The sequence below is a fragment of the Oncorhynchus mykiss genome, chromosome 27, assembly GCF_013265735.2.
Source record: "Oncorhynchus mykiss isolate Arlee chromosome 27, USDA_OmykA_1.1, whole genome shotgun sequence".
Lineage (NCBI taxonomy): Eukaryota > Metazoa > Chordata > Actinopteri > Salmoniformes > Salmonidae > Oncorhynchus > Oncorhynchus mykiss.
The window spans coordinates 35,495,307-35,520,660 of NC_048591.1; the positions used below are offsets into that span (position 1 = coordinate 35,495,307).

At 47.7% G+C, this 25,354-nt stretch overlaps 1 protein-coding gene across 1 annotated transcript in view; it reads left to right on the forward strand.

The window, feature by feature from the left end:
• The window catches only part of LOC110507975 (platelet-derived growth factor D), a 53,411-nt gene extending 29,608 nt beyond the window's left edge, over positions 1-23,803 (forward strand). The window contains exons 2-7 of the mRNA XM_036965549.1: positions 1,360-1,549; positions 3,130-3,307; positions 12,614-12,667; positions 13,008-13,215; positions 20,989-21,203; positions 23,433-23,803. Of these exons, the coding sequence (XP_036821444.1) occupies positions 1,360-1,549; positions 3,130-3,307; positions 12,614-12,667; positions 13,008-13,215; positions 20,989-21,203; positions 23,433-23,567 (980 nt within the window). The 3' untranslated portion in view covers positions 23,568-23,803. The remainder of the gene's footprint in view (positions 1-1,359; positions 1,550-3,129; positions 3,308-12,613; positions 12,668-13,007; positions 13,216-20,988; positions 21,204-23,432) is intronic.
• Positions 23,804-25,354: the final 1,551 nt, after the last annotated feature.

The window sequence follows — 25,354 nt, forward strand, 5'->3', positions numbered from 1 at the left end:
CTATGTAGTCACAGAGCATTAGGAGGACTATGTAGTCACAGAGCATTAGGAGGAATATAATTGCAGAGCATTAGGAGGACTATGTAGTCAGAGAGCATTAGGAGGAAAATAATCGCAGAGCATTAGAAGGACTATGTAGTCACAGAGCATTAGGACTATGTAGTCACAGAGCATTAGGACTATGTAGTCACAGAGCATTAGGACTATGTAGTCACAGAACATTAGGACTATTTAGTCACAGAGCATTAGGAGGACTATGTAGTCGCAGAGCATTAGGACTATGTAGTCACAAAGCATTAGGACTATGTAGTCACAGAGCATTAGGACTATGTAGTCGCATAGCATTGGGAGGACTATGTAGTCACAGAGCATTAGGACTATGTAGTCGCAGAGCATTAGGAGGACTATGTAGTCACAGAGCATTAGGACTATGTAGTCACAGAGCATTATGACTATGTAGTCATAGAGCATTAGGACTATGTAGTCATAGAGCATTAGGACTATGTAGTCATAGAGCATTAGGACTATGTAGTCACAGAGCATTAGGACTATGTAGTCACAGAGCATTAGGACTATGTAGTCACAGAGCATTAGGACTATGTAGGAATATAAACTGTATTTATTTGAACAGCTTAATTTACTGTTATTCTTTGTCTGTCTCTCTCTCGCTGGCTCTCTGGCTCTGTCCCTGTCTCTCTGTCTCTCTCTCTTTCTCTGTCTTTCTCTCTCTCTCTGTGTCTCGCTCTCTCTCTGTCTCTCTTCTCGCTCGCTCTCTCTTCTTGCTCTCTCTCTCTTCTCTCTCTCTCTCTCTGTCTCGCTCTCTCTCTCTTCTCGCTCTATCTCTCTGTCTCGCTCTCTGTCTCGCTCTCTCACTCTGTCTCGCTCTCTGTCTCGCTCTCTCTCTCTATCTCGCTCTCTGTCGGCCTCGCTCTCTCTCTCTCGGTCTCGCTCTCTCGGTCTCTCTCTGTCTCGGTCTGTCTCTCCCTGTCTCTCTCTCGGTGTCTCTGTCTGTCTCTCGGTGTCTCTGTCTCTCTGCCGGGTCTCTGTCTCTCTGTCGGTCTCTGTCGGTCTCTCTCGGTCTCTGTCGTTCTTTTTCTCGCTCGGTCTCTGTCAGTCTCTCTCTCGGTCTCTGTCTCTGTCTCGGTCTCTCGGTCTTGGTCTCTCTCTCGGTCTCTCTCTCGGTTTCGGTCTCTGTTTCTCTTGGTCTCGGTCTCTGTTTTTCTCTGTTTCTCTCTCAGTCTCTCTCTGTCTCACTCTCGCTCTCTCTCTGACTCTGTATCACTGTGTATAAAATCCCAGAGAGTAAACTCACTAACCTATACCAGTTATAACTGCTAACAGACAGCAATCACCTTACAGACTTGTACCGGAAAGAAGAGGTCGTCACGGTAACGGCAACGGGAGGAGTCATCCAGAGCCCCCGCTTTCCTAACGCCTATCCCAGGAACCTGCAGTTGTCATGGAAACTACTGTCGCCCCACAACACCCGCATCACCCTGGAGTTTGACTCCCACTTTGCACTGGAGGAACCAGAGAACGAAGTCTGCAGGTGAGAGAGGGAGGGGAGGATAGAGAGGTGAGAGATTGAAGTGCCAGGGAGAGAGAAAGTTGGCTGAGTTTGTAACAGATGAAAAGGGAGATTTGAGTGAAGAGAGTAGGCTGGAAGAGAGTAGGCTGTCATCCCTCTGATGAGGGTATCAACATCTACAGAGACTAAAGAGAGGAGGGAAAGAGAGAGGGAGGGAGGGATGGATGAAGGTTTGCCGTCTTTGCAGTAATGAAGAATATGTCCTTGAGGGTGAGAAGAGAGAATAGGCTTTTAATCCCCAAACCAAAGGCATTTGTCTTTGTAAGCACTTTAGACAAGAGAGAGGGGAGAGGAACAGAAAGCAAGAGGGGAGAGGAACAGGAGGGGAGAGGCACAGAAAGCGAGAGGGGAGAGGAACAGAAAGCTAGAGGGGAGAGGAACAGAAAGCGAGAGGGGAGAGGAACAGGAGGGGAGAGGAACAGAAAGCGAGAGGGGAGAGGAACAGAAAGCGAAACAGAAAGCGAGAGGGGAGAGGAACAGAAAGCGAGAGGGGAGAGGAACAGGAGGGGAGAGGAGAGGAACAGAAAGCGAGAGGGGAGAGGAACAGAAAGCGAGAGGGGAGAGGAACAGAAAGCGAGAGTGGGGAGGAATAGGAGGGGAGAGGAACAGAAAGCGAGAGGGGAGAGGAACAGAAAGCGAGAGGGGAGAGGAACAGGAGGAGAGAGGAACAGAAAGCGAGAGAGGAGAGGAACAGCAGGGGAGAGGAACAGAAAGCGAGAGGGGAGAGGGACAGAAAGCGAGAGGGGAGAGGAACAGAAAGCGAAACAGAAAGCGAGAGGGGAGAGGAACAGAAAGCGAGAGGGGAGAGGAACAGAAGGGGAGAGGAGAGGAACAGAAAGCCAGAGGGGAGAGGAACAGGAGGGGAGAGGAACAGAAAGCGAGAGGGGAGAGGAACAGAAAGCGAGAGGGGAGAGGAACAGGAGGGGAGAGGAACAGAAAGCGAGAGGGGAGAGGAACAGAAAGCGAGAGGGGAGAGGAACAGGAGGGGAGAGGAACAGAAAGCGAAACAGAAAGTGAGAGGGGAGAGGAACAGAAAGCGAGAGGGGAGAGGAACAGAAAGTGAGAGGGGAGAGGAACAGGAGGGGAGAGGAACAGAAAGTGAGAGGGGAGAGGAACAGAAAGGGAGAGGAGGGAGGAACAGGAGTGGAGAGGAACAGAAAGCGAAACAGAAAGCGAGAGGGGAGAGGAACAGGAGGGGAGAGGCACAAAAAGCGAGAGGGGAGAGGAACAGAAAGCGAGAGGGGAGAGGAACAGGAGGGGAGAGGCACAAAAAGCGAGAGGGGAGAGGAACAGAAAGCGAGAGGGGAGAGGAACAGGAGGGGAGAGGAACAGAAAGCGAGAGGGGAGAAATGAGGAAAGATATAAAGAGGGGGAGGGAGGTGACTGGTGATTGGCTCGCCAACAATTATAAATTTTCTAATGAACAGTGATTATTCATTGATTGATCCATTGATATATTATATCCATTGATTGATCCGTTCTTATATTAAATCCATTGATTGAAAATCTAGTGAGCCCCTCCTCTCCCCCTTCCCTTGCAGATATGACTTTGTGGAGGTGGAGGACATCTCAGAGACCAGTACTATTGTCTGGGGGAGATGGTGTGGTCAGAGAGTCCCCCCTCGACTTACCTCCAAAACCAACACCCTCAAAGTCTCCTTCAAGTCAGACGACTACTTCGTGGCAAAGCCTGGCTTCAAACTCCACTTCTCTCTACAGGTGAGTGAACATCGGGATGTGACTGCATCTCATTCCACAAAGGTGTTGAAACGTAAAGACCCAAAGCTGATGTTATAACGGCCAATGGATCTCTTTTGTCATCCTTATGACAGTCTAATGTGGTCTGTATGATAGAGGGTTCAAGTACGATGCTACCAAAATCCTTCCTGAGGTAACTAGCTGTGGGAATTAGATGACTAAACCCATTAACGTCTGTTTCCTTTGTAAGACGTCTAGCTTGACAAATGAGGAGGGGGAGGGAGGGATGTAGTAGACGGATGGAGGGAGGCTGAGTATGTACTCTTTATAAAGCCCAGTCTGGATCAGAAGATTAGCTACGTCAGTAGTTGAATAGCGGAGGAAGATTTAGATGTGTAGATGTTCCCTTACATTACTGAAGAGAGCAAGAGGTGTTTTATTTTGCCCTCTAAAGCATTTGACTTTAAACACACATTATCACATACCCCTCTGCACTCCTCTCCATTCTAAGATATTATGAAAATCTCTTTCCCCTCTCTCTCTCTCCCATCTCACCTCTCTCTCCTATCTCTCTCTCCCATCTCACCTCTCTCTCCTCTCTCTCTCCCCTCTCACTTCTCTCTCCTCTCTCTCTCCCCTCCCACCGCTCTCTCCTCTCTCTCTCTCTCTCTCCCCTCTCACCTCTATCTCCCCTCTATCTCCCCTCTATCTCCCCTCTCTCTCCCCTCTCACCGCTCTCTCCTCTCTATCTCCCCTCTATTTCCCCTCTCTCTCCTCTCTCCTCTCTATCTCTCCTCCCCCTCATCTCTCTCCCCTCTCTCCTCTCTATCTCTCCTCCCCCTCATCTCTCTCCCCTCTCTCTCTCCCCTCTCTCCCCTCTATCTCTCCTCCCTCTCATCTCTCTCCCCTCTCTCTCACCTCTATCTCTCCTCCCCTCATCTCTCTCCTATCTATCTCCCCTCTCTCTCTCTCCCCTCTCTCTCCCCTCTCAACTCTCTCTCCTCTCTATCTCCCCTCTATTTCCCCTCTCTCTCCTCTCTCCTCTCTATCTCTCCTCCCCCTCATCTCTCTCCCCTCTCTCCTCTCTATCTCTCCTCCCCCTCATCTCTCTCCCCTCTCTCTCTCCCCTCTCTCTCCCCTCTATCTCTCCTCCCTCTCATCTCTCTCCCCTCTCTCTCTCTCTCCCCTCTCCCATCTCTCCTCTCTATCTCTCCTCCCCCTCATCTCTATCCCCTCTCTCTCTCCCCTCTCTCTCCCCTCTCTCCTCTCTATCTCTCCTCACCTTCATCTCTCTCCCCTCTCTCCTCTCTATCTCTCCTCCCCCTCATCTCTCTCCCCTCTCTCCTCTCTATCTCTCCTCCCCCTCATCTCTCTCTCCCCTCTCTCTCCCCTCTATCTCTACTCCCTCTCATCTCTCTCCCCTCTCTCTCTCTCTCTCCCCTCTCCCATCTCTCCTCTCTATCTCTCCTCCCCCTCACCTCTATCCCCTCTCTCTCTCCCCTCTCTCTCCCCTCTCTCCTCTCTATCTCTCCTCCCCTTCATCTCTCTCCCCTCTCTCCTCTCTATCTCTCCTCCCCCTCATCTCTCTCCCCTCTCTCCTCTCTATCTCTCCTCCCCCTCATCTCTCTCCCCTCTCTCTCTCCCCTCTCTCTCCCCTCTATCTCTCCTCCCTATCATCTCTCTACCCTCTCTCTCTCTCTCCCCTCTCCCATCTCTCCTCTCTATCTCTCCTCCCCCTCATCTCTATCCCCTCTCTCTCTCCCCTCTCTCTCCCCTCTCTCCTCTCTATCTCTCCTCCCCTTCATCTCTCTCCCCTCTCTCCTCTCTATCTCTCCTCCCACTCATCTCTCTCCCCTCTCTCTCCCCTCTCTCTCCCCTCTCTCCTCTCTATCTCTCCCTCCCCCTCATCTCTCTCCCCTCTCCCGTCTCTCCTCTCTCGCCCCTCCCCCTCATCTCTGTCCCTTCTCTCCTCTCTATCTCTCCTCCCCCTCATCTCTCTCCCCTCTCTCCTCTCTATCTCTCCTCCCCCTCATCTCTCTCCCATCTCTCTCTCCTCTCTATCTCTCCTCCCCCTCATCTCTCTCCCCTCTCTCTCCCCTCTCTCCTCTTTATCTCTCCTCCCCCTCATCTCTCTCCCCTCTCTCTCCCCTCTCTCCTCTCTATCTCTCCTCCCCCTCATCTCTCTCCCCTCTCCCCTCTCTCCTCTCTATCTCTCCTCCCCCTCATCTCTCTCCCGTCTCTCCTCTCTCTCTCCTCCCCCTCATGTCTCTCCCTTCTCTCCTCTCTCTCTCTCCTCCCCCTCATCTCTCTCCCGTCTCTCCTTTCTCTCTCCTCCCCCTCATCTCTCTCTCCTCTCTCTCTCCTCCCCCTCATCTCTCTCCCCTCTCTCCCCTCTATCTCTCCTCCCCCTCATCTCTCTCCTCTCTATCTCTCCTCCCCCTCATCTCTATCCCCTCTCTCCTCTCTATCTCTCCTCCCCCTCATCTCTATCCCCTCTCTCCTCTCTATCTCTCCTCCCCCTCATCTCTCTCCTCTCTATCTCTCCTCCCCCTCATCTCTCTCCCCTCTCTCCCCTCTATCTCTCCTCCCCCTCATCTCTCTCCTCTCTATCTCTCCTCCCCCTCATCTCTATCCCCTCTCTCCTCTCTATCTCTCCTCCCCCTCATCTCTCTCCTCTCTATCTCTCCTCCCCCTCATCTCTCTCCCGTCTCTCCTCTCTCTCTCCTCCCCCTCATGTCTCTCCCTTCTCTCCTCTCTCTCTCTCCTCCCCCTCATCTCTCTCCCGTCTCTCCTTTCTCTCTCCTCCCCCTCATCTCTCTCTCCTCTCTCTCTCCTCCCCCTCATCTCTCTCCCCTCTCTCCCCTCTATCTCTCCTCCCCCTCATCTCTCTCCTCTCTATCTCTCCTCCCCCTCATCTCTATCCCCTCTCTCCTCTCTATCTCTCCTCCCCCTCATCTCTATCCCCTCTCTCCTCTCTATCTCTCCTCCCCCTCATCTCTCTCCTCTCTATCTCTCCTCCCCCTCATCTCTCTCCCCTCTCTCCCCTCTATCTCTCCTCCCCCTCATCTCTCTCCTCTCTATCTCTCCTCCCCCTCATCTCTATCCCCTCTCTCCTCTCTATCTCTCCTCCCCCTCATCTCTCTCCTCTCTATCTCTCCTCCCCCTCATCTCTATCCCCTCTCTCCTCTCTATCTCTCCTCCCCCTCATCTCTCTCCTCTCTATCTCTCCTCCCCCTCATCTCTCTCCCGTCTCTCCTCTCTCTCTCCTCCCCCTCATGTCTCTCCCTTCTCTCCTCTCTCTCTCTCCTCCCCCTCATCTCTCTCCCGTCTCTCCTTTCTCTCTCCTCCCCCTCATCTCTCTCTCCTCTCTCTCTCCTCCCCCTCATCTCTCTCCCCTCTCTCCCCTCTATCTCTCCTCCCCCTCATCTCTCTCCTCTCTATCTCTCCTCCCCCTCATCTCTATCCCCTCTCTCCTCTCTATCTCTCCTCCCCCTCATCTCTATCCCCTCTCTCCTCTCTATCTCTCCTCCCCCTCATCTCTCTCCTCTCTATCTCTCCTCCCCCTCATCTCTCTCCCCTCTCTCCCCTCTATCTCTCCTCCCCCTCATCTCTCTCCTCTCTATCTCTCCTCCCCCTCATCTCTCTCCCCTCTCTCCCCTCTATCTCTCCTCCCCCTCATCTCTCTCCTCTCTATCTCTCCTCCCCCTCATCTCTATCCCCTCTCTCCTCTCTATCTCTCCTCCCCCTCATCTCTCTCCTCTCTATCTCTCCTCCCCCTCATCTCTATCCCCTCTCTCCTCTCTATCTCTCCTCCCCCTCATCTCTCTCCTCTCTATCTCTCCTCCCCCTCATCTCTCTCCCGTCTCTTACGCCTGGAGAGGTCGGCATATGTCCGTTATTATTCCTTCTCCACAGCGCCTCAGGTTCTCCTTTTGTTCTTTGTTTTTCCTTTGTCCTTGTGTGTAGCTGCCTGCTTTGTGTCCTCGGCACAGTGACACCCTGTGCGTGTGAGAAACCCACACACTTTCCCAGACAGGGAAACTGCCGTTAGATTGGCCTCCCAGTACCCACACACTTTCCCAGACAGGGAAGCTGCCGTTAGATTGGCCTCCCAGTACCCACACACTTTCCCAGACAGGGAAGCTGCCGTTAGATTGGCCTCCCAGTACCCACACACTTTCCCAGACAGGGAAGCTGCCGTTAGATTGGCCTCCCAGTACCCACACACTTTCCCAGACAGGGAAGCTGCCGTTAGATTGGCCTCCCAGTACCCACACACTTTCCCCTCCACCACCTCTAGGGCTGTGAGAGGCTTCATTTAACAGCTCTAATTTGTTCTGCCCTGCTGTATAGATAAGGTGGAGGAGGGAGAGAGAGAGAAAGGTAGAGAACAGGTGTCTCAGATCCTATCATGCTGACAGCCGATAACTCCTACAAAACAAAAAGAGAGGGAGTTTGAGGAGAGAGAGAGCGAAGATGGAGTGTTACGAGAGAGAGAGAGTCTAGTTCCTACAAATCAGTAATTTGTCATCACAACCACAAAACACAACCACAGTACAACCATTACACAACCACAATACAACCATTACTCATCCACAATACAACATTTACTCATCCACAAACACAAAACAACATAACCACAATGCAACCATAACAAAACCACAATACGTCTTCTACTTTAACCCAAAACCTCCATTCAGAAAGTATTCAGACCCGTGGAATTTTTCCACATTTTGTTGTTACAACCTAATTATAAATAAATAAATACATCCTCATCAATCTACACACAATACCCCATAATGACAAAGCCAAAATGTATGCAAACGTATTAAATATTAAAAAACCATACCTGATTTACATAATTATTCAGACCCTTTGTATGACACGCTATGACACAGTGTAGCTCAGGTGCATCCTGTTTCCATTGATCATCCGTGAAGTCAATTAAATTCATTGAACATGATTTGGAAAGGCACACACCTGTCTATATAAGGTCACACAGTTGACAGTGTATGCCAGAGCAAAAACCAAAGCATGAGGTTGAAGGAAATGTTCGTAGAACTCTGAGACAGGATTATGTAGAGCCACAGATCTGGAGAAGGGTACCAAAAAATGTCTGCATCATTGAAGGTCCCCAAGAACACAGTGGCCCCATTTATTCTTTCATGGAAGAAGTTTGGAACCACCAAGACTCTTCTTAGAGCTGGCCACCCGTCCAAACTGAGCAATCGGGGGAGAAGCACATTGGTCAGGGAGGTGACCAAGACCCGATGGTGACTCTGACAGAGCTCCAGAGTTCCTCTTTGGAGATAGGAGATCCAGAAGGACAACCATCTCTGCTGCACTTCACCAATCAGGTCTTTATGGCAGAGTGGCCAGATGGAAGCCACTCTTCAGTAAAAGGCACATGACAGCCCGCTTGGAGTTTGCCAAAAGGCACCTAAAGGACTCTGACCATGAGAAATAAGATTCTCTGGTCTGATGAAATCAAGATTGAACTATTTGTCCTGAATGCCAAGCGTCACGTCTGGAGGAAACCTGACACCATCCCTACGGTGAAGCATGGTGGTGGCAGCATCATCCTGTGGGGATGTTTTTCAGCGGCAGGGACTGGAAGACTAGTCAGAACTGAGGAAAATATGATCGGAGCAAAGTACAGAGAGATCCTTCATGAAAACCTACTCCAAAGCATTCAGGACCTCCGACTGGGGTGAAAGTTCCCCTTCCACCACCAGGACAACAACCCTAAGCACACAGCCAAGACAATGCAGGAGTGGATTCTGGACAAGTCTCTGAATGTTCTAGAGTGGCCCAGCCAGAGCCCGGACTTGAACCCGATCTAACATCTCTGGAGAGACCTGAAAATAGCTGTGCAGCAACGCTCCCCATCCAACCTGACAGAGCTTGAGAGGATCTGCAGAGAAGAATGGAAGAAACTCCTCAAATACAGGTGTACCATGCTTGTAGAGTCATACCCAAGACTTGAGGCTTTAATCGCTGTCAAAGGTGCTTCAACAAAGTACTGAGTAAAGGGTCTGAATACTTATGTAAATGTCATATTTCAAATATAATGGGCTATTTTCATTATGGAGTATTGTGTGTAGATTGATGATGGGAAAGAAATTCACCAATTTTAGAAAAAGGCTGTAATGCAACAACATGTGGAAAAAGTCAAGAGGTCTGAATACTTTCCGAATGCACTGTACACACACACACACACACACACACACACACACACACACACACACACACACACACACACACACACACACATACACACACACACGCACGCACGCACGCACGCACACACACACACACACACACACACACACACACACACACACACACACAATGCAATAACATGACCATGACTGAACGCTGTAGTGCTTTTCTTAATTTCCTTATCGAGGAATCCTCTAGAACCAGTGATTCAGGCTTAGGGAATTTGGACTCCCAAGTGGTGCAGCGGTCTAAAGGCACTGCATCTCAGTGCTAAGGGTGTTACTACAGACACCCTGGTTCGATTCCAGGCTGTCTCACAACCGGCCGTGATTGGTTCGGGTCCGGGTTTGTCCGGGTTTGGCTGGTGTAGGCAGTCATTGTAAAATAATACTTGTTTTCTTAACTGACTTGCTTAGATAAAACAATTGTGGAGTTCCTCAGAACATCAGATCCATCCAGGCAGGAATATGATCCAGGAACGCTACTCTGTTCCCAGACACTCCCAGATGTTGACAGGCTCTGCAGCTGTTCTGGGACCCATTGAGGTTTTCCCATAAATACATACATAAATGGATATTCCCAGAAACCAACACTGTCTGTGGCAAAGCGATGCCATTAATCTCCTCCAGAAAGAGCATGTCTGAGAGGAGGTATTACAGACACATTATTAGTAGCAGGTGCAGGGAAACACAAGTCAATTATGGCAATACACATTTTTCTTGCCATTTCTGTTATTTTTTGTTTCACCCTGAAAGCACTGCTCCCCAAACCCTTCTTACCCTGTGACCATCTGAAAACGTTTCCACCCAGGAGGACCTAGTCTAGTCTGTCACGACCCTCCAGCTACCAGACGTGGTTTCATGTCCCCGTTGACCTACTCTCTAAAGGCACTGTAAACTGTTCTTCCTATGAAAAGTCCCAGGTGCGTGTGTGTGGCCTTAGCCCAGCTGTCCCTGCATTCCCCTCTGAAGCACAGGACAGTGGGACAGTTTACTGAATCTGACTGCTTATTGCCTAATAAGGTCAGATGCTGACAGAGATACACATCTGGGGCTGCTGCAGGGGCCACACACACACACACACACACACTATGAGCCTCATTTATGAGGAAGTCTACACACAACACACACTCAATAGCCCAGCTGTGTATGAAGTCAGAGAGGTTCCTGTCAAAGCACAGTGTGTATCTGTGGGTTGCACACGAGAAACAGATGCTATAAAACGAAAGATTAGTCACTAAACTTTTTAAGTCATCTCTGATTTCATATGACACACCCACACATACATTCGAAGGCTCAGACATAATATAGAAACACACACACAGCATGCACAAATACAGTATAACACACACACACATTTGCAGACTCATACATAACATGAACACACACAAACAGAGTACACACAGTTTTTTAAGTGGGTTCAGACTGCATGTTATGCAGATGTATAGTTGTTCCCTCAGGTTCACTATGAACTGCAGAGTGTGTTTTTAGGAGAGCCATTGCCCATTACATAGAATATAATATCAACCAGAGACAGTTGCACATCTGCAAGGGGTGTGTTCACAAGTCACTTTTCACAAACAGTGAGTGTGTTGTCTCTCCTCTCCTCTACATAGAGCACCTCATCTCTCTGTGTCTAATGAAGGGGTCTGTGAGGAGGACAGACCCCAGATTCACTAAACCTTCTTAAGAACACATTTCTTCTTAACTGTTACTCTGTTCTTCACTATAGACTTATGAATAAAGTTAAGTTGTTATTCCTCAAATTTTTGGGAAATGTTGTTGTGTTATTTTTTATGTTTCTCCTTAAGCAAACAGTTAAGAAGGAATTACATTCTTGAAAATTAAGCTATTGGATTTGTTCTTGCAAATGTTCTTAATTCCAAGATGGCTAAACCCTTGTCTTAAACTCAGGGCAGTGAGAGAAAAAGCTAATGAAAGCATTTGAACATGTTTAATTCACTCACAAACTTCATATGCAAGTTTCAGTATTGATTATTTTAAACCCAATAACTTGTTTTTATAACCGTAATCTCACTAGGAAATATGCTAACATGATTTACATTGCTAAATAGATAGCTAGCTAAATTAGTTCCTAGCAACAAACATCTTAAGAAGATTCGTAAGAAGATATTTGAGAAGTTCGTAAGAAAATCATTCAATCTTAAGATACTGTTGAGGAATTGCTCTTACGAGCAATCTTATGTATTTTGTATTTTTTCCAAAGGAACTTCAGACCCCTTTTTTCAATTTTCGCCTAAAAGGACATACCTAAATCTAACTGCCTGTAGCTCAGGACCTGAAGCAAGGATATGCATATTCATGATACCATTTGAAAGAAAACACTTTGAAGTTTGTGGAATGTTGGAGAATATAACACATTAGATCTGGGAAAAGATAATAATGAAATGCAAGCAAAAGGCCACAATATATTATTCCAGTTTAGGTGCAATTTAGATTCCGGCCTCTAGATGGCAGAAGTGTATGTGCAAAGTTTTAGGCTGATCCAATGAACCATTGCATTTCTGTTCAAAATGTTGTATCAAGTCTGCCCAAATGTGCCTAATTGGTTCATTGATACATTTTCAAGTTCATTGCTGTGCACTCTCCTCAAACAATAGCATGGCATTAGTTCACTGTAATAGCTACTGTAAATTGAACAGTGCAGTTAGATTAATAATAATTTAAGAATTCTGCCCATATCAGATATGTCTATGTCTTGGGAAATGTTCTTGTTACTTCCAACCTCATGCTAATCACATTAGCACACTTTAGCTCAACTGTCCCATGTGGGGGGTCACAGATCCCGTAGTTAAGTTATTGCGGAATAAGTGTTGTGTGAATCTGGGCCCTGGAGAGGAACACTGCTCAATCATTAGGGACTGTCTGTGAACTTATCTCAGCAGCTTTGTAGCAAACTCCCATTAGCACAATGTTAGACAGATGAATGCTAATCCAACACAGACAGACAAATCCTGACCAGCTCCCGATACCATCACCTGGAATTCAACCAGGGATTATCCTGATGTTCTGACAGGAGTTATGTAAACGCACCAGAATAACCCAAATACCACTCCTTCATTCTCTCTCTCCTTCCTTCCTCCAGGATGATTCTCTTCCTGCAGCGTCAAAGACTAACTGGGAGACTGTGACCCTGATGGTGAGTTGGACATGCAAGCATGCTCAACACAAACACACACACCTACCTGTGTTGGCCCCTAACCCTCCTGATCAGCAGCAGGAGAAACTGGTCCCAGCCTGGAGACAGTTAGAGGGCTTTAGTGCCCAGTCATTCGGCTGATTTTAAAAGATCAAGGTTGTCCCCTGACCTTTGTGAAGCTTTCACATTGCACAGTCAGAGGGCAGCTCAGATACTGGTGCTGAGCATTCCATAGACTCACACACACACAGACACACTAGAATGCTCTCAAAGACTAAAGAAGACCTTGTGTCCCTGCTCAGAACTTTTGACCCTCCCTCCTTCTCCACCCTTCCTCCAGGAGGACAGTCTGTCAGTGTTGGCTCCAGCGGTGACTGATGTTCCTCTGACAGCAGCGGCGTTGGACCAGACCATAGCAGCCTTCAACACAGTGGAGCAGCTCCTCCGCCACCTCAACCCTGACAGCTGGAGACAGGACCTGGACAGCTTGTACAGAGAGACAGCCATGTACAGACCCCGGGCCTACCAGCACAACAGACAGAACAAGAGTAATAACATACTGGACATGCGCACACACACACGGACACACACACACACACACAGGTGCTTACACACACAAAGAAAAGCCATTTCAAAGGAGTACATATTGTGGTCTGTGCTTCACTGAAGGGAGACATTGATAACACAAAGAATTCAGCCTTCCTCCTTCCCTTGCACCAACACTGCGTGTGCAAGTTTCTTAGTCAGCCAGTAGAAAACCTTCAAGGTGACCTTGGGAGAATGAGACAAGTTAAATGTTCACCCAGCTCTTAGAGAGAGACTGGGGCTTCACGGCAAACGTGTGTGTGGTGGAGGGGAAGATGTGTGAAGTTTCTCTTTTGCTGCTTGTTGTAGTTGGTCAGAGGTAAACGTGTATCTTTCCTCTCTCTCAGAGACAACACATGTGATGTGTCAAACACTGTGTTCAACAGACTGGACCAGACACATCACAACACTGTGTTCAACAGACTGGACCAGAGACATCACAACACTGTGTTCAACAGACTGGACCAGACACATCACAACACTGTGTTCAACAGACTGGACCAGACACATCACAACACTGTGTTCAACAGACTGGACCAGACACATCACTGTGTTCAACAGACTGGACCAGACACATCACTGTGTTCAACAGACTGGACCAGACACATCACTGTGTTCAACAGACTGGACCAGACACATCACTGTGTTCAACAGACTGGACCAGACACATCACTGTGTTCAACAGACTGGACCAGACACATCACAACACTGTGTTCAACAGACTGGACCAGACACATCACATCACTGTGTTCAACAGACTGGACCAGACACATCACATCACTGTGTTCAACAGACTGGACCAGACACATCACTGTGTTCAACAGACTGGACCAGACACATCACATCACTGTGTTCAACAGACTGGACCAGACACATCACTGTGTTCAACAGACTGGACCAGACACATCACTGTGTTCAACAGACTGGACCAGACACATCACATCACTGTGTTCAACAGACTGGACCAGACACATCACTGTGTTCAGCAGACTGGACCAGACACATCACAACACTGTGTTCAACAGACTGGACCAGACACATCACTGTGTTCAACAGACTGGACCAGACACATCACTGTGTTCAACAGACTGGACCAGACACATCACTGTGTTCAACAGACTGGACCAGACACATCACAACACTGTGTTCAACAGACTGGACCAGACACATCACTGTGTTCAACAGACTGGACCAGACACATCACTGTGTTCAACAGACTGGACCAGACACATCACATCACTGTGTTCAACAGACTGGACCAGACACATCACTGTGTTCAGCAGACTGGACCAGACACATCACTGTGTTCAACAGACTGGACCAGACACATCACTGTGTTCAACAGACTGGACCAGACACATCACTGTCTTCAACAGACTGGACCAGACACATCACAACACTGTGTTCAACAGACTGGACCAGACACAACACTGTGTTCAACAGACTGGACCAGACACATCACTGTGTTCAACAGACTGGACCAGACACATCACTGTGTTCAACAGACTGGACCAGACACATCACTGTGTTCAACAGACTGGACCAGACACATCACTGTGTTCAACAGACTGGACCAGACACATCACTGTCTTCAACAGACTGGACCAGACACATCACTGTGTTCAACAGACTGGACCAGACACATCACTGTGTTCAACAGACTGGACCAGACACATCACAACACTGTGTTCAACAGACTGGACCAGACACATCACTGTGTTCAACAGACTGGACCAGACACATCACTGTGTTCAACAGACTGGACCAGACACATCACTGTGTTCAACAGACTGGACCAGACACATCACAACACTGTGTTCAACAGACTGGACCAGACACATCACTGTGTTCAACAGACTGGACCAGACACATCACAACACTGTGTTCAACAGACTGGACCAGACACATCACTGTGTTCAACAGACTGGACCAGACACATCACTGTGTTCAACAGACTGGACCAGACACATCACAACACTGTGTTCAACAGACTGGACCAGACACATCACTGTGTTCAACAGACTGGACCAGACACATCACTGTGTTCAACAGACTGGACCAGACACATCACAACACTGTGTTCAACAGACTGGACCAGACACATCACTGTGTTCAACAGACTGGACCAGACACATCACTGTGTTCAACAGACTGGACCAGACACATCACTGTGTTCAACAGACTGGACCAGACACATCACTGTGTTCAACAGACTGGACCAGACACATCACATCACTGTCGCTCGCCTTATTCTCTTGTCCTTTATTTCTTCATCACACTTGTCACTTGTTATTATTTTTTTTCTCCTTTTTCCCTCCTTTTCCCTTTCTTGCTCGCTCTTCCATCTTTTTCTCTCTCCACCTGAGGGATCTCCTGTTCCGAAGTAAATAGTTGGGCTTGGCTAAGACTCCAACTACCTTCAGCAACTCCTATGTGTTTGTGTTGAGTTTATGTATCTCCATACAAAGCTAAGTGTGTGTTGAGTTTATGTATCTCCATACAAAGCTAAGTGTGTGTTGAGTTTATGTATCTCCATACAAAGCTAAGTGTGTGTTGAGTTTATGTATCGCCATACAAAGCTAAGTGTGTGTTGAGTTTATGTATCTCCATACAAAGCTAAGTGTGTGTTGAGTTTATGTATCGCCATACAAAGCTAAGTGTGTGTTGAGTTTATGTATCTCCATACAAAGCTAAGTGTGTGTTGAGTTTATGTATCTCCATACAGAGCTTACTGTGAACATCTGTGTTTGTGTAAAAGTGCGTGTTTGTGAATATAGATTCTGTGTGTGTGTGTGTGTGTGTGTGTGCATCTGGTCTGCGCGAGTTTGCATCTGTGTGTGTGTTTATCTGTGTGCGAGTGTGTGAATCTGTGTGTGTGTTTGTGCATCTGTGTTTGCATCTCTGTGTGTGTGTGTTTATCTGTGTGTGTGTTTATCTGTGTGTGTGTTTATCTGTGTGTGCATCTGTGTGCATGTGTGTTTCCATCTCTGTGTGTGTGTGTTTATCTGTGTGTGTGTTTATCTGTGTGTGTGTTTATCTGTGTGTGCATCTGTGTGCATGTGTGTTTGCATCTCTGTGTGTGTGTATTTATCTGTGTGTGTGTTTATCTGTGTGTGCATCTGTGTGCATGTGTGTTTGCATCTCTGTGTGTGTGTGTTTATCTGTGTGTGTGTTTTTCTGTGTGTGTGTGTTTACATCTCTCTCTCTCTGTGTGTGTGTGTTTGCATCTCTCTCTCTCGCTCTCTGTGTGTGTGTGTTTGCATCTCTCTCTCTCTCTCTCTGTGTGTGTGTGTTTGCATCTCTCTCTCTCTGTGTGTGTGTTTGCATCTCTCTCTCTCTCTCTCTCTGTGTGTGTGTGTTTGCATCTCTCTCTCTCTCTCTCTCTCTGTGTGTGTGTTTATCTGTGTGTGTGTTTATCTGTGTGTGTGTTTATCTGTGTGTGTGTGTTTGCATCTCTCTCTCTCTCTCTGTGTTTGTGTGTCTTTGGTAAGATGGTGCCAATACACACGGCACGTCTGATTCTAGCTCATTAGCAACTTTGCGTGTGTTATTTCTTACGTTATTAGCCCTGAACGTTTTTTGTGTTATTACATACAGTCGGAAATAACTTTTGGATATCAGAGCGGTGTTAACTCACCAGCATTACTACCAGAAAATGGACTTTCCCGAATTAGATCCTTTGTTTGTACCCTCCCAGGCAATTTAATTTATCCCAGAGGCTGCTCCAAGACTCCACCGGCGGAGAAAAGGTATTTGAAGTGGACTTCTAGTCTGACTCAGGTGGTGTGTACACCATCCACCGCTTTTGATTATATTACTCGCTAATGTTGTCTCTGGACAATAAAGTAGATGAGGTCAGGGCAAGGATTTGCTTCCAGAGAGACATCAGGGACTTTAACATACTCTGTTTCACTGAATCATGGCTCTCTCCAGATATACTGTCCCCGTCCATACAGCCAGCTGGGTTCTCAGTCCATCTCTCCCCAGATATGCTGTCCCCGTCCATACAGCCAGCTGGGTTCTCAGTCCATCTCTCCCCAGATATGCTGTCCCCGTCCATACAGCCAGCTGGGTTCTCAGTCCATCTCTCCCCAGATATGCTGTCCCCGTCCATACAGCCAGCTGGGTTCTCAGTCCATCTCTCCCCAGATATGCTGTCCCCGTCCATACAGCCAGCTGGGTTCTCAGTCCATCTCTCTCCAGATATACTGTCCCTGTCCATACAGCCAGCAGGGTTCTCAGTACATCGTGCAGATAGGAATAACAAGCTCTCCGGGAAGAAGAACAGCGGAGGTGTATGTTTCATGATTAACTGCTCATGGTGTGATTGTGGAAATGTACATAAACTCAGGTTCCTTTGTTCTCCCGACCAGTCAAAATATTGGACACAGCCACTCATTCAAGCGTTTTTCCTTATATTTATTGTTTCTCCATTGTACAATTATAGTGAAGACATCAAAACTATGAAATCATGTAGTAACTGAAAAAGTGTTAAACAAATCAAAATATTTTTGGGGTTTCCAACCGCCTTGTCTTTGTGAGACACAAAGAATGTGAAGGATGATCTCTGCATGTGTGGTTCCCACCGTGAAGCATGGAGGAGGAGGTGTGATGGTGTGGGGGTGCTTTGCTGGTGACACTGTTAGTAATTTATTTAGAATTCAAGGCACACTTAACCAGCATGGCTACCAAAGCATTCTACAGCGATATGCCATTCCATCTGGTTTGCGCCACAATCATTTGTTTTTCAACAGGACAATGACTCAACACACCTCCAGGCTGTGTAAGTACTATTTGAGCAAGAAGGAGAGTGATGGAGTGCTGCATAAGATGACCTGGCCTCCACAATCACCGACCTCAACCCAATTGAGATGGTTTGGGATGAGTTGGACCGCAGAGTAAAGGAAAAGCAGCCAACAAGTGCTCAGCATATGTGGGAACTCCTTCAAGAACCCCTTAAAGCTGGTTGAAAGAATGACAAGAGTGCGCAAAGCTGTCATCAAGACAAAGTGTGGCTACATTGAAAAATATTTGATATATTTTGACTTGTTCAACGCTTTTTTTGATTCCATATGTGTTATTTCATGATTTGGATGTCTTCACTATTATTCTACAATGTAGAATTTAAAAATAAAGAAAAACCCTTGAATGAGTAGGTGTGTTCAAACTTTTGACTAGTACTGTGCATGTATGTGTGTATATATACATACATACATGTCTCAGCCTCCAGTATTTATGCTGCAGTAGTTTATGTGTCGGGGGGCTAGGGTCAGTTTGTTATATCTGGAGTACTTCTCCTGTCCTATTCGGTGTCCTGTGTGAATCTAAGTGTGCGTTCTCTAATTCTCTCCTTCTCTCTTTCTCTCTCTCGGAGGACCTGAGCCCTAGGACCATGCCCCAGGACTACCTGACATGATGACTCCTTGCTGTCCCCAGTCCACCTGGCTGTGCTGCTGCTCCAGTTTCAACTGTTCTGCCTTATTATTATTCGACCATGCTGATCATTTATGAACATTTGAACATCTTGGCCATGTTCTGTTATAATCTCCACCCGGCACAGCCAGAAGAGGACTGGCCATCCCACATATGCTCTCTCTAATTCTCTCTTTCTTTCCCTCTCTCGGAGGACCTGAGCCCTAGGACCATGCCCCAGGAATACCTGACATGATGACTCCTTGCTGTCCCCAGTCCACCTGACTGTGCTGCTGCTCCAGTTTCAACTATTCTGCCTTATTATTATTCGACCATGCTGGTCATTTATGAACATTTGAACATCTTGACCATGTTTTGTTATAATCTCCACCCGGCACAGCCAGAAGAGGACTGGCCACCCCACATAGCCTGGTTCCTCTCTAGGTTTCTTCCTAGGTTTTGGCCTTTCTAGGGAGTTTTTCCTAGCCACCGTGCTTCTTCACCTGCATTGCTTGCTGTTTGGGGTTTTAGGCTGGGTTTCTGTACAGCACTTTGAGATATCAGCTGATGTACGAAGGGCTATATAAAATAAATTTGATTGATACTCCGACATTGCTCGTCCTAATATTTATATATTTCTTAATTCCATTATTTTACATTCAAATGTGTGTATTGTTGTGGATTGTTAGATATTACCGCACTGTTTGAGCTAGAAACACAAGCATTTTGCTACACCCACAATAACATCTGCTAAATATGTTTATGCGACCAATAAGATTTGATCTGTGTGTGTTGTGGCAGTAGCAGGGTTGCTGCATGTCTTTGGTAGGCTTTTCCCACATCACACTCTAATTGGAAATTCAACCTGTGCAGCTGAGCAGAAATGTTCCCTAGTCAGCACCTAGCTTTGTTTTCATTCACACACACACACACACACACACACACACACACACACACACACACACACACACACTCTACTGTCTCACTTCTGTTTTGTCCCCCACCACCACCTCCTTATTGAAAGCAATCTTTATGCTCTCCTCAAGCCATGTAATCAAGGAACGCAAAGCTCAATCTCTCCCTGGTGTACAGAACCCAGTAACCCTGCTTACACACTCACATACTGACACACACACTCACATATACTTTACACTTGCACACACTTGCGGTCACACACACACATACACACACACACACTATTCATTTTCTCTGGAGTGTGTGAGTGACATACTCATTCTGTTCGGAGCGCTCTCTCAGAGCCAGTATCAGAGCAGTGTTCCACACCACTGCCTTTTGGAGATTACACTCATTCTCCTAGACCACTGACACCCCTACACGCACACACACACACACACACACATGTCCCCTCCCCTGTTATGCAACATTAGGACAGTATAGGGTCTGTCAGCACGGTGAGAACATAGACCTGCTGTCACGATCCAAGGCAATTCAACATCCGTCCAGCTACCCTGGACGTCTGGAGATGGATTGAAAACCACCCACTAAGGGCAACGGTGAGCACTTTCACCATCAAGTAGGCTTGCGGTTTGCTAGGGCGTTGTGGGCGTATGCCTTAAGCTCCAGCTACAAGGGTCTTGTTCATTTGACGTTTGGATAAACGTGGACAAACGTCGGAATATGAAGTCAAATTGGTAAAACCGTGAGATCTTGTTGGTCTCAATGCACAATTTCTCACTCTCTGATAGGCTAGTCAGAGCCCTCTCCACAGCACGTACACCCATCCTCTCAGCTCTACATGATGAGGAGTTAGGGTTGATGATAGCTGCTACTATAGAAGCTGTTCCATCTGTTTCCACACGGCTAAATGGTGTCCTGATTTTGTCTTTGCATGCACGCACACACAAACATACATACATACATACATACATTATGCTGCCCATAGGCCCTAGTCTGTCTGGTATGCTTGCTAGCACGCTAGCCAACACTCCAGGAATAGTCTGCCTGCACAGACACACTACACATGGATTAGAGCTCTTACTGTCTGTGACACAAACACACCTAGCACCTAGACACAAACACACCTAGCAGACACCAATCCCCCCTCTGTTCTTTCCATATCTCTCCTACTCTCATATCTCTCCTACCTACCAGCCTCTCTATTTGCCCCATCCCCTTTTCATTCAGTTCCATGCATTTACAGATGCTTTGTTGAAATTAAACAATGTTGCCAATACAGTTCATTTAAAGGTATTGACTGTAAATACAAATTGCAATCAGCAATCAATGATGTTCTGTCATCCCCTTCTCTCCCTCCCTCCCTTCTCTCCCTCCCTCCCTTCTCTCCCTCCCTCTCTCCCCCATAGTTGACCTGGACCGTCTGTATGATGACGTGAAACGCTACAGCTGTACACCTCGGAACTACTCTGTCAACCTGAGGGAGGAGCTGAGGGCCACCAACGCCGTGTTCTTCCCACGATGCCTACTGGTGCAGCGCTGTGGGGGGAACTGTGCCTGTGGGACGGACAACTGGAACAGCTGTACCTGCAGCCCGGCCAAGACCAGTGACAAACTACACGAGGTACACACACCATGCCCTGTTATGTAGCAATAGGAATGGCTGTGGTACGGCTGTACCTGTACCCATTGCTGTACGTGTAGCCAGCCAAGACTTCATATGACTGCTGTGTGTTTCGTCTTTGGCCGATGCCCAGCTCTTAGTTCATGTTTCCTTTCTTTCCTATTTGGCCGCTATAGCTCCCACTCTGCTCTTATCAAGACTGGCTGGGCACGTACACACAGACAGACAGATAGACAAACAGACAGACAGACATTATAAATAAATCTTATTATAAACCAGCTACAGTATAATCAGAGAGGGAGAGAGACAGACTCTGGGCCTAGCACCGCATCGGCAATCAGACAGCACCGCATCAGCAATCAGACAGCACCGCATCGGCCATCAGACAGCACCGCATCGGCAATCAGACAGCACCGCATCGGCAATCAGACAGCACCGCATCGGCAATCAGACAGCACCGCATCGGCAATCAGACAGCACCACATCGGCAATCAGACAGCACCACATCGGCAATCAGACAGCACCGCATCGGCAATCAGACAGCACCGCATCGGCAATCAGACAGCACCACAGCACCAGTCTTTCTCTCCTTCCTTTTCACCTCTTCTGTCTTTCTCTCTCAATTCTGTCATTGATACATTTTCTGGAAGCATCTGCCTCTTTAAGCTGCTTCTCTGTTTATGCTGTAGGGGTTTGGTGTGTGTGTGAGATAGTAATTTCCTGTCTCCTGTCTCCTACCTGTAGCCTACCTCTAACATGTTGACCAAATAAGATTAAGATCATATTATTTGTCAATTGTACACAAGGTCCAAACAAAGTTTGACTTCTACTTTATCCCAACCCCTCTGAAAGACGCATGTCGAGGTTGGAGCAAGGGACTGTTATTTACACTACCAGTCAAAAGTTTGGACACACATCTAGTCATTCAAGGGTTTTTATTTATTTTATACATTGTAGAATAATAGTGAAGACATCAACATTATGAAATAACACATAAAATTATGTAGTAACCAGAAAAACCAGAAAATATATGTTATATTATTCAAAGTAGCCACCCTTTGCCTTGATGACCGTTTTGCACATTCTTGGCATTCTCTCAACCAGCTTCACCTGGAATGCTTTTGTAACAGTCTTGGAGGAGTTCCCACATATGCTGAGCACTTGGCTGCTTTCTTTCACTCTGCCGTCCAACTCATCCCAACCCATCTCAATTGGGTTGAGGTCAGATGATTGTGGAGGCCAGGTCATCTGATGCAGCACTCCATCACTATCCTTCTTGGTCAAATAGCCCTTACACAGCCTGGAGATGTGTTGGGTCATTGTACTGTTGAAAAACAAATTATTTGGCACTTAAGCCCAAACCAGATGGGACGGCGTATCACTGCATAATGCTGGAGTAGCCATGCTGGTTAAGTGTGCCTTGAATTCTAAATAAATTACTGACAGTGTCACCAGCAAAGCACCCACACATCATCACATCTCCTCCTCCATGCTTCATGGTGGGAACCACACATGCAGAGATCATCTGTTTTCCTACTCAGCGTCTCACAAAGGTACACAGTGTTTGGAACCAAAAACCTCAAATTTGGAATGTTCTTGAAATTTGTTTTGAAGTAATAATGGACTGTCATTTCTCTTTGCTTATTTCAGCTGTTCTTGCCATAATATGGACTTGGTCTTTTATCAAATTTTACCAAATCTTCTGTATATCCCCCTACCTTGTCACAACACAACTGATTGGCTCAAACGCATTAAGAAGGAAAGAAATTCCACAAATTAACTTTTAACAAGGCACACCTGTTAATTGAAATGCATTCCAGGTGACTACCTCATGAAGCTGGTTGAGAGAATGCCAACGGTGTGAAAAGTTGTCAAGGCAAAGGTTGGTTACTTTGGAGAATCTCAAATATAAAATATATTTTGATTCAAAATGGCAATACTCCGATTGCTGGCTCACCTCTAACCACTAGGGTTAACAGAACCCTCCTGCCGTGTGTGTGTGTGAGCAAATTGTGAATATAACTGTTCTGAGGTTTGATACAGGAGGGAGGAGATAACTATTAGTCAAGTTGGCAGCAAGACTACCACCATCTCATTGTTATTCCATTGAAGTTATTTTCTCTCCCCATTTTCTCCTATCCTCCCCTTTCTCTCCTCTCCTCCCCTTTCACCTCTCCTCCCCCTTTTGCCTTTCCTCCCCTTTCCCCTTCTCCCCCCTACCCTCTCTAGGTGTTGAAGTATGCTCCTGAGGTGGGAGGTTATTCACGGCGTCAGACAGTTCGTGTCAGCTGGGCCCTAGAGGAGGTCCACTTGACGCACCACGAGCGCTGTGACTGTGTTTGTCCCTCCAGACCACCCCGCTGAGAGACAATGGGACAGGGGGACACAGCTCTGGGACTAACTGCTGTTTATATCTCCATCTCTCTCTCTCTGTAGCGCTCCCCTGCCATCCATCCACATACCAACCTGTTACAAACCTAGTCACCCACAGCCACCCATACCCCTCTTCTGGTCATGAACTGTGCCCTGCTTCCACCCAGCCAAAACCCAAATGTACCCCCCCCCCTCCCCCCGCCCACTGTCCGAGCCCCCAACATGGCTGACCCACTGAGGTATGACCCCCCCCACTGCCCGAGCCCCCAGCATGGCAGATGCACTGAGGTATGACCCCCCCCCCCCCCACTGCCTGAGCCCCCAACATGACTGATCCACTGAGGTATGACCCACCCCCCCCCCCTGCCCAAGCTCCCAGCATGATCCACTGAGGTATGACCCCCCCACTGCCCGAGCCCCCAACATGGCTGGCTGATCCACTGAGGTATGACCCCCCCACTGCCCGAGCCCCCAGCATGACTGATCCACTGAGATATGACCCACCCCCCCCTGCCCAAGCTCCCAGCATGATCCACTGAGGTATGACCCCCCCACTGCCCGATCCCCCAACATGGCTGATCCACTGAGGTATGACCCCCCCACTACCTGAGCCCCCAACATGACTGATCCACTGAGATATGACTCACCCCCCCCCCTTGCCCAAGCTCCCAGCATGATCCACTGAGGTATGACCCCCCCACTGCCCGAGCCCCCAACATGGCTGATCCACTGAGGTATGACCCCCCCACTGCCCGAGCCCCCAGCATGACTGATCCACTGAGGTATGACCCCCCCCCCCCCCCCACTGCCCAAGCCCCCAGCATGATCCACTGAGGTATGACCCCCCACTGCCCGAGCCCCCAGCATGATCCACTGAGGTATGACCCCCCACTGCCCGAGCCCCCAGCATGGCTGATCCACTGAGGTAATGAAGAGCTGTTCATGTGTATATCACAGGAAGTTGGTGGAAGGGCTCGTGTTAATGGCTGGAGCGGATAAGGTGGAATGGTATCAAATACACAGACCACATGTGTTTGATGCCATTCCATTCGTGCCATTCCAGCCATTATTATGAGCCATCCTCCCCTCAGCAACCTCCACTGGTGTGTATGTGTGTTTGTGTGTGTGTTCATACAGTGTCTAAGCCATTTTCTATGTTTTTCATGTTCATATTTGAACGTCCTTCTCCTGCAACCGTTTTTGTACAATCATTGGGGAAGGAGGATGGAGAGGCAGAACAACACTGCTAGCCCGATCACAACCACACACACGTACCCCCCCCCCCCCCCTCCACCCGGCAGACCCAAGTTTCCCACTCCTCCCTAAAGACAACATTATTTATTTGCTTTTCCTGTGAAGTTCTGCTTTGTTCTGTGATGCTGTTGTTTTTCTCGCCCTCCTTCATTTGTCAAAAGGAGGGATACAGAGCCAGGCCGAGTTAAAAACAGTCTGCTTTTATTCCTCTCCACAAATATTCCCCCCTCCCTCCCTCTCCCCTGCTCCGACAGATCAAAGACGAATGTGTTTGGACCGGAACATTCCGCCCTACACGACGTTCCAATCATATCAACAGCCAAACCAGAAATGTTCCCAACGTGGAGAATCAGAATTGTACACCCCAAACGAAGAGCAAGATAATTGTTCATCCCATATGAAGAGAATTGTTCATCCCAAACGAAGAGCAAGATAATTGTTCATCCCATATGAAGAGAATTGTTCATCCCAAACGAAGAGAATTGTTCATCCCATATAAAGAGAATTGTTCATCCCAAACGAAG